At 35.3% G+C, this 9,479-nt stretch overlaps 2 protein-coding genes across 9 annotated transcripts in view; both read right to left on the minus strand.

Moving 5' to 3' along the window:
* LOC107737566 (eukaryotic translation initiation factor 4 gamma 3-like) overlaps nucleotides 1-4,247 on the minus strand; it is a 71,066-nt gene extending 66,819 nt beyond the window's left edge. For all 8 annotated transcript variants that reach the window (XM_016549092.1, XM_016549091.1, XM_016549089.1 and 5 more), the window contains exon 1: nucleotides 3,650-4,247. In XM_016549092.1, the coding sequence (XP_016404578.1) occupies nucleotides 3,650-3,801 (152 nt within the window). In that variant the 5' untranslated portion in view covers nucleotides 3,802-4,247. The remainder of the gene's footprint in view (nucleotides 1-3,649) is intronic.
* A 2,812-nt stretch (nucleotides 4,248-7,059) lies between these two features.
* Nucleotides 7,060-9,479, minus strand: part of LOC107737568 (putative beta-lactamase-like 1) — a 6,469-nt gene continuing 4,049 nt past the window's right edge. The window contains exons 7-8 of the mRNA XM_016549101.1: nucleotides 8,828-8,933; nucleotides 7,060-8,667 (exon numbers count right to left, since the gene is read on the minus strand). Coding sequence (XP_016404587.1) covers nucleotides 7,689-8,667; nucleotides 8,828-8,933 — 1,085 coding nt within the window. The 3' untranslated portion in view covers nucleotides 7,060-7,688. The remainder of the gene's footprint in view (nucleotides 8,668-8,827; nucleotides 8,934-9,479) is intronic.

A 9,479-nucleotide genomic window follows, 5' to 3' on the forward strand; every position in this document is an offset into this window, starting at 1 on the left:
TGTGGGGTTGGACAATGTCTATGGTAACATACAGTAGTGAGCCATAAAATTACATGATTTACAGTTCAGATACAGGTTTTCAAAAAACAAAAATCTTATACAACAGCATTTCAGCCTTTAGACCATTTTTATGAAAAGGGATAAGTCAAGTATATAAATTATGTTAATTTAAAACGTATAAATATTACTGTCTTAATTGTTTAGATTTTTAGAAGGCACATTAACTTGGGGGGGGTATGGGCGGCGATAGACGATGGCCCAACCCTAATATATATAGTGGTGGGCCGCCTGGACCAAAAATGCCAGGGCCGATTTTTTGTGCCAGTCCAGCCCTGATCACAGGTTCATCAAGTTCGTCGAAATTGCTGATTTACTAATTAAAATATGCTTCAATATGCTAAATATATCATTTTTATTAGCACGCAATATCATTTTTACTATGATTTTATATGTTTATGATTTAAACAACTTTTGATTTTTAAATTAGTAAAATTTACACATTCCTGTTGCTCAAACAGTGGATCATGGTACTAGCAACACCAAGGTCATGTTAAAACTTGTTTTAGGTTTGATACCTAAAGAAAGCATGAACTAACAAAATATGTACTCTGTTAAACAACAATACTCAGTACATCACAGAAATACAAATATTTAGGTTTGCAAGGCTTAAAAAACACCTACACGATCAGCAAACATAATGGCAATGCAGTTCTGGGCCCAATCTATCCATCACACTTGCCCTGTCAAGCCCTTCTCTCCTTTCCATGTGTCTTTAAAAAGATGTGAACATTCTGAAAGAACCTTGTATTACTCATGTTGCAGTGTTATTTTTCTGTTCCTATATAAGCTAGCATGAGGTCCGACACAGACAGGGGCTGAGTGGCACAAACTGGAATTCACATTTTTGTCAAGATATGCTGGCTCCCATCAGCCAGAAACACCAGAAAAAAGATGCAAACTTTACAAAACAACTGTCCTCAAAACTCCTACATGTATCAAACACACTTCACATCACTGAACAAACAGTGTCTTTTGAATAATAGAGCCATACTGTGCGATTCCTCAAAGAAAACAGGTTCTCGCACAAGTGAAAATCATCATCCGTTGCAATAAGGTTGTCATACACAAGAAGCTGATTGTGTATTAACATGCCGCTGGAGTACAGAGGATGGAGATGTGTCTTCCATCTCCAGTCCAGCAGCAGAGCTCAGTTCTGTCTGTATAACCAGGCTATTGTTAAGAGGGCGGGGAAACCCTTCCTCCTCCACTGCACCACATGCACATTCACACAGTGAGAGTTCAAACAGATATAATGTACAGTTTACTGTAACCATGGTAAAACAACAGCTGTTAGTTACTCATTTTAACTTTCCTTTGGCGCCCTGCCATGAAACTTTCACAATAAGCTCAAGCTCCAAAACCACGTCACCCTTTCATAGCCACAGTTTCAACTGGTTTGTAGGTTGCAGATTTATTTTTAGTTCTAGAGTCTCATTTACTAAGATATACATTTGCAATGACACAGCAGTCACAGTGTCTTGTTTTCTCTGTTTCAAAATTATCCTCAATTGCTTTAAACACTCTAAAAGTTTCTTCTGCTATGAAGTGAATCATGGTATAAATACACCTCCTGCTTAAATCAGAGTGTTATATGAAGAACAATAAATCCAAATATAAACCGACATGTTGCTATAAGGTTGATATCTTATAGCAGATCATTCTCAGCTAGGAAATGTTTGCAAGTAGATTTCCTGTCAATAAACAAGTACATGAAACCAGTCCATTGGGGATAAATTTTTTTTACATAGTCAAAAAAGGAAACAGAAAGCATTAACCGTAAATGCGTTTGGGGAATCTTCCACAATTATTTAAAAGCCATCATTGTCTCTGACTGTATTATTATGCATTGTTAGCACTATTTTCCCATGTACACACACAGTCTAATTTAGTCTTTAGCCCTGTTATTTTAACTCCCCAAAACAATTTGACAGATTTAAGCGACAATCAAGATGCTGACAAAGGGACACGGACAGTTACAACAGAAGGGCGTTAAGCTTTAGAGCCATAAAGAAATATCAACAAGACATTGAGGGCAAGCAAAAGTATGGCAGTTTATCTCTGTGGGAAAACATATAACCCGAACAGTGTTTAGTCCACCCTAACTAACTGTAAGGAATAGATATAAGCGGTATATGATGTGGGCAGCATATAGCTTACCAAGATGTGAAACAATCTTAAAGGAATAGTTCATCCAAAAAATGAAAATTCTGTCAAATTGTTCCAAATCTGTAAGAGTGTCTTTCTTCTGCTGAACACAAAAGAATATGTTTTGAGTAATGTTGGTAACCAAACAGTTGATGGCAGCCATTGACTTCCATAGTAATTGAACAACTTCACAGTAAATGATGACAGAATTTTAATTTTTTTGGTGAAAATCATTTAAAGTCGTTGTTTTTTTATGCACTTATCAAGTTTAAGATTTTGGGACATTTTGCTTACATAAAATGTCTTCATTCAGACCAAAGGAAAAACAAAATAAACATTTAAGTAAACACTATACATTTTCTCCAAATTGCACTATACGCATTACATTATGGATTAAAATACAAAATATTTAAAATCTCGCACTGAACCAGAAATCTCCACTCAGTAGCATTTATTTACACTGGACTTTAGTTTTATTCTTATCTATAATCTGAAGGTTTTTATAGAGTTCATATATCAATCACCTGATTTATATAACATTAAAAACAAGAAACATTGATTTTTTTTTCTGAATTTTGTCAGTATTGATAGGATTTATTTTCTGAGTGATAAGAGATACCCCAAACATCCTGGCATTAATCCTGGCTTTAATGAAATGCCTCATCTGCATAATAACACAACATTTCAGAAAACTTGTAAAGCAAAACATGTACTGTGTCTTAACAATACACTGTAATTAATCAAAAAGGTAAGTATGGTGATATCTAATTTACCCTATTCACCTATTCAATGGCTTAAAGGGATAGTTCATCCAAAGTAAATAAATAAATACAACTCTGTCACAATTTACTAACTCTAATGAGATTTTTAGTCAGAATGACTGACTCAGTCACCATTCACTGTCAGTGTATTGAAACAGATGCAGTAAATGCTGACAGAGGCTGTCATTCTGACTAACATAACGTGTTTCGCAGTGGAAATTCATTCACTGGTTTATACCAGCATAAAGAGTGAATAAATCATGACACAAATATATAAATATTTATTTCAAGCGAAACAGAAAAGGAGAGCTAGCTTTAGCACACGGCCGGATCAGCCCAAACCGGCTGCGGGTTGACAGCTCGGCTTTTGAAAGCCACATAACTTTAAACACTGTTACTACACTAACGTACTAGCACCTCCATGTTCAAGAAACAAAACCTGACTTAAGCCACAACCAAACCAAATCAAAGCCGGTATTAGCTGGTACACAGTACAACACACTCTAGCGCTGTCAAAACCTAGTGGCCCGCCTGCCTAGACAGCAGTTTTGGGCATCATATACAGATTTAATCGAATGCCTATGATGTTTAAAAAAAGCTATCCAGGTAGGCGGCTCACTATGTTTTTAAACAACCACAGATACAGATTTGTGATGGAGCAAGATGCTTTCAGAGAAGGATACTGTGTCTGCGGCTGTTGAGGCACCGGCGTCCCCTGTGGTAGCGGCACTGTGGTCAGGGTGGCCCGCAGCTGACTCGAGAGTGACGGTCCGGTCCCAGGTCCAGCGGCGGCAGCAGCGGCTGGTTTCGGCACCGCTTTCGGCGGCAAACTCATCGCAAATAAAACAAAAAAACTAAAACAAACGCACGGCTTTACAGATATTTACAATAATAAATTAGCTAGCGGTTAAACTGTCCACGTAAGAAAAAATATTGCTGGCGAGTTACGTCAACACCGGGCCTTTTAGGAGCAGGTTGCCGGTGTCTGAGCGAATAGAAAAGCTTGAGCTAACAGGCTAGCTAGATTATTGATAGAATAGCAGGCTAAAGTTAGCCAGCTAGCGCTTATTGTGGTTTATCTTCATTGCTGAAGGTTGGGGGGCTGTTCCCCCTCCCCGGCCGGGGTTTCCGAGGATCTAGTTGGCCTCTTTTTGCCAGGGCGATCTTGACAGGCGAGCCCCCTTTTGGAAAATGAATAACACTTTGTTTACAACTGCTCTTTGACGAGAGTATCTCCACGGAGTGTGATTATTCCGTTCAACATGGCGCAGTGGCCGCCTCCAGCAGTCCTACAGGACCGACCTTTCGTTTTACGTCGGGTGTTTTCGTGACACTTCGGAGAGTGGAATTTGCAACGAGTGTATACGGAAGTACGGAATGCACTATCCGGAAATCGTAACCTACTTGGATGTCAGCACAAATGCAGTTTTTGTAATATACACGAGGAAGACTTGGGTCATTTGTTTTACAACTGTGATTTATCTTTGAAATTTTGGTCTGATGTTAGCTTTTTTCTATTTGCCCCAAGAAATGTTAATTATAAATTATCTTTAAAAGATGTTATATGTTCTTACACACACAAAAGCAAAATGTTTAAATATGTTGTAAACTTTTACATTTTGCATGGTAAATATTACATTCATAAACAAAAATTTGCGGATTGTATACCTAAATGTGAAGTATTCTTAAAAGAAATGGAGTCGTTAAAAAAGTCCTTAGTGTTAATTAATAACAAAAAGAATGACATTTTGTTAAATTTTATGGAGAAATTCTTTGAAAAATAATGTCCCCGCTATGCTTTTCAACTCATTTGTATACTAAATGTGTCTCTAGGGAAAAGGAAGAAATATCTGTTTTATTTTTTTTATTTTTTATTTTTTTTTATAATTTTAATTTAATTTATTTATTTTTTGTTCCTGTAAGTTGTATGATTGTAATAATGTGAATAGGTTGTGTTGTATTTATATGTTAAAATATTTTGTTAATCTTGTTTGAAGCAATAATAAAAAAAGAAAAGAAAAGAAAAAGAAAAAAAGAAAACAAATATTTTCTAACAACTCAGTGCCATGTTGTATCAATGAAAAATTCAAATAAGTAATTTTTATCTTTGAAATTTTGGTCTGATGTTAGCTTTTTTCTATTTGCCCCAAGAAATGTTAATTATAAATTATCTTTAAAAGATGTTATATGTTCTTACACACACAAAAGCAAAATGTTTAAATATGTTGTAAACTTTTACATTTTGCATGGTAAATATTACATTCATAAACAAAAATTTGCGGATTGTATACCTAAATGTGAAGTATTCTTAAAAGAAATGGAGTTGTTAAAAAGTCTTTAGTGTTAATTAATAACAAAAAGAATGAAATTTTGTTAAATTTTATGGAGAAATTCTTTGAAAAATAATGTCCCCGCTATGCTTTTCAACTCATTTGTATACTAAATGTGTCTCTAGGGAAAAGGAAGAAATATCTGTTTTATTTTTTTTATTTTTTATTTTTTTTTATAATTTTAATTTAATTTATTTATTTTTTGTTCCTGTAAGTTGTATGATTGTAATAATGTGAATAGGTTGTGTTGTATTTATATGTTAAAATCTTTTGTTAATCTGTTTGAAGCAATAAAAAAAAATAAAAAATACTTGGATGTCAGCCAAGGATATACTAATAAACGCTGTAACAGCCAAAAAGAATGGCTTTAGATTTTTTTTTTTAATTGCGGTTTAAATGGAATCGCTGTATGTGTACATATAAAATATGCAAACCTTTTCGTGTTTATGGTTCGGCCCCTATTTGTGGTGTTACAGGGACATCTTGCGTCCACAGCTGGACACGCAGTTCAGAGACTGACATATAGCCTAGTCTCTATATATACAGTATAATTTTCATAATGTAGTAATAATTTATAAATTAATAATGCTCTCTTGTAACCAAGCACATACTTTCAACACATTTTTATCCATAAAAGGAATAGCCTGATTGACTCCATAGAGAAAGTGAGCTCAATCTCAATCAATTGGTAGCCTATTTATTAGTATAAATGTATTAATGTTAAAGCCATTCTTTACTTTTGTCAAATCTTACATGGTACATGCAATTGCTGGAGGATTCCAGAATCAAGATGTAAAACATTCACTTGAATATCCTAAAAGATGAACGCCTTAAGCATGAAGAGGATGACTGGTAAAAAAAAAATTGTTCTTAGTCTAAAGTGTTTGTGTTTTTTCTTTTCTCCCTGATTTGGAAGATATCATAAATTGTAAGATGATTAACTGTGTTATACACTTTTATTGTGCTGGATAACAGAAAGGTACAGTACAATATTCCAGGTCACTTATTTTTCGGTTGCTCAGTTTATGGTTGTGAACTGTCCTCTAACATATTGATTTGTGAAGATTTGTAGGTCAACAGTTATGTACAGCTTGATTTTCCCAGTTGTCAGTATCCTCAAGACTTGATTCCCAAGAAACAACAGGGCAATGACAGCGGATTACAGCTAGTGTTTATCTCAGCAAGACCATGTTAGCTCAAATGTTCAGGCCTTTGATGGACTTTGTGTGCACAAATAAATGTATTTTTAATTGGTAAGTCACAATTCATTTCTTAAGTATATCTTGTTTTTCTACATTGTACATTGCAACAATTATTCTATATTCTAATATGTTTTGCTAATTTTCCCATGAAGTTAAGAAACATTATGAAATGTTTAAAATGCACAGTTTTAAAAAGTTTGGTTATTATTATGTTAACATCTCAAATTTTGGAGAATATATATAATATAGATATTTAAGTATATGTATTTTATTTGTTTAGGTTAGTACATAGGCTATACAATACTGTGTAAAATATATTGATTTAGAAAAACAACATTTACATTATCGATAAAAATCAAGATGCTAAAATGAGGCCTGTTCACACCAAGAATGATAACTATAAAGAAAAATATAACAGTAACTGTATTAGCATCCACATCAACTCACCATAACATTGCATTAATCACATGCTGCAGTTTTGTTATCTGAACCTTTAAATGCTATAGAGTCAGGTGGATTCTGATTGTTTGTGAACGTTTTTAGTGTTCATCAGCTGGGAAAAATAGTTCTGAAAGTGATTCCAATGATATTGTTTCTGTGTCAATATCATTTTATTTGTGTTATGGATTTTCCTTTTCTCATACAATTAAATTGCTTAAAACCGTATAGTTATCATTATAGTTATCATCCTTGATGTGAATGGGCCTTTACACTGGTTTGCATTTAAAGACAAATAAAATGTTTAGAAAAAAAGACATTAGTATTAGAGCTGAAATATGCTTTTAACTACCTCTAGCTGAACTCAGCAATGTGCTGATCAAGGTTACACAAAATTGGGTACTTTGGAAACTGATGCACAGGTGCAAATCCTTAGGGAAGGCACACACTTTACTTTTAATTAAGACACGCAGTTCAAGCTTCTTAGAAACACACATAAATGGACGGTTGTCAATTGTGTATAGATATTCCTCTGAAGAAAGGGAAAACAACAGCAGGAGATACTATTACCATTTTCAAAATGGTCAAAATAAAAAATAAAAAAAAGTATTCTAAATATACATTCAGCATCTTGAGACAAAAGTTTATTAAAATGTACACAATCATAGGTTGAAGTTCCTCAGAATTTGACACTTTCATCCTAAAGAGCACCTTTTAGCTTATTAACTCAAAAGCATGATCAAATGATTTCTTCAACCACTGAAAATTGGTTTGCGATGTATCCGTGTGACTTTATAAGTGTTTAACCCTGGGACATCAAAACCTGGTGAGAGCCCCTTTTTGTTAAAGATGTAAAAGTTAAAAAGCTGCCCATCCTGAGATTCAAGAGACACCGAAGCAGCGTTAACTTTGAGCTGACATGGGTACTCCTTCTCAAACACTACCCTGAACACCCTATCCTGCAGATAACTGAGTTTCAAAATTCTGTACTTCATAGGAACCATTGTGTCTACTTGAGGTCCAAACTGCTCCAGAGACAGCACTCCATCTGCGTCTGCATTGATCTCATAGAACGTTATGTTGCTATAAGTAAAGTAACCTATGTAGGGAACAGGGTCCGGAGTAGGAATGAGAACACGAGGTGCATCTCTGAAGGCACTTTCCATGGCAGGGATGAGTGAACTGTAGGCTTTAGCCACCAGATCCTCATCTTCAGGTTTGGTTCCAGCCATTAGGGTGACCAACCCCAGCTTCAAGCGAGGAACGAGGGAGACTGAGGCCGAATAACCATCCAGATCTCCATCTTTGCGGATTATGTCATAGCCCAACTGTTCATTGACCTCCCATGGTGTGCCAGTTTGTTCAGCAAAGTAGTTATTTTCACAGCGAAACAGAGGAGTTAACATGGTTTTGAGGGTGTCAGGTTGGAGAACCGGGTGGTAGTATGCGCCCAGGAGCATCATCACCAGTTTGGCCATGTCTGCAGGTGTGGAGTACATTTGCCCTGATGGTCTATACCAGCCAAGGTCATAGAGGGGTGCGGGATGCCCACTTGAGTAAACACCAATCGCCATTCGTTTCTCTATTTGAGAGGTGATTTCGAATCCAGTGTCCTCCATTCCCAGCGGCTGCAGGATATTTTCAGACACCCATTGCTGATAATCCATCCCCGCTACCTTCTCCGCCATCACGTGGGCCAGCAGGGAGAAGGCCAGGTTGCTGTAGTGGCATCTGAGGACAGCAGAGGACTAGAATTACTTCCTCTAGGGAGAATCCACAAGTGCATTCATTGCATCTGCCGTCATTAATTATTTACACCTCCTCTCATTCATTAAACATCCTCTAAATACAAGTTTGAAGAGGGAAATATACTATCTTTGTACTAGCTTACTTTGTTCCAGGGTCAGCCACGAGAACATCATCTTGTAATAAATCCACAGCAGCCTGGGTGTTGCCCTTCCACTGTAAAGTAGTTGCCCAGAGCCGCCTGGGTAAACCTATAATCAATGATGAATCCAAAATATACAGTTTAAAAAAATGTTCCCCCATTTATTTTATATGGCGTTACCTTATCAGCCTTATCAAAAATTCATCATCAAAGATATTTTAATATTCTGAAGTTTGCAATTTAAAAATAAAATTATTGGGGATGCACCAATATTAATTTTCATGTTATGGCTATGGCAGATATTAAAAATACATACTATTTTGACTCAATTAAATAAAAAATGAAAACTATAAAACTATAAATCAGTCGTTTTGAATGCTACACCATTACAATAATGTGCATTATAAAAAAAAGAGATATATTTGATAAAGTTTTTTTAACAGTGTCATTAAAATCTTAATGTTTTTAAAGATTAACTTCTAAATGAACAGCAAAAGATATGCCCAGCATTGAATAATACAAACAAATATAAAGTAGTATATATATATATGTGTGTGTGTGTGTGTGTGTGTGTGTCTGTGTGAAATATAAAATCACAAATGGGAAATATAGATATAAAAGTATGATTATCTTTTATTTCTTCTTTTTTTTTTTT

Source organism: Sinocyclocheilus rhinocerous, unplaced genomic scaffold (genome assembly GCF_001515625.1).
Source record: "Sinocyclocheilus rhinocerous isolate Xijiao unplaced genomic scaffold, SAMN03320098_v1.1 scaffold72, whole genome shotgun sequence".
Taxonomy (NCBI): Eukaryota; Metazoa; Chordata; class Actinopteri; order Cypriniformes; family Cyprinidae; genus Sinocyclocheilus; species Sinocyclocheilus rhinocerous.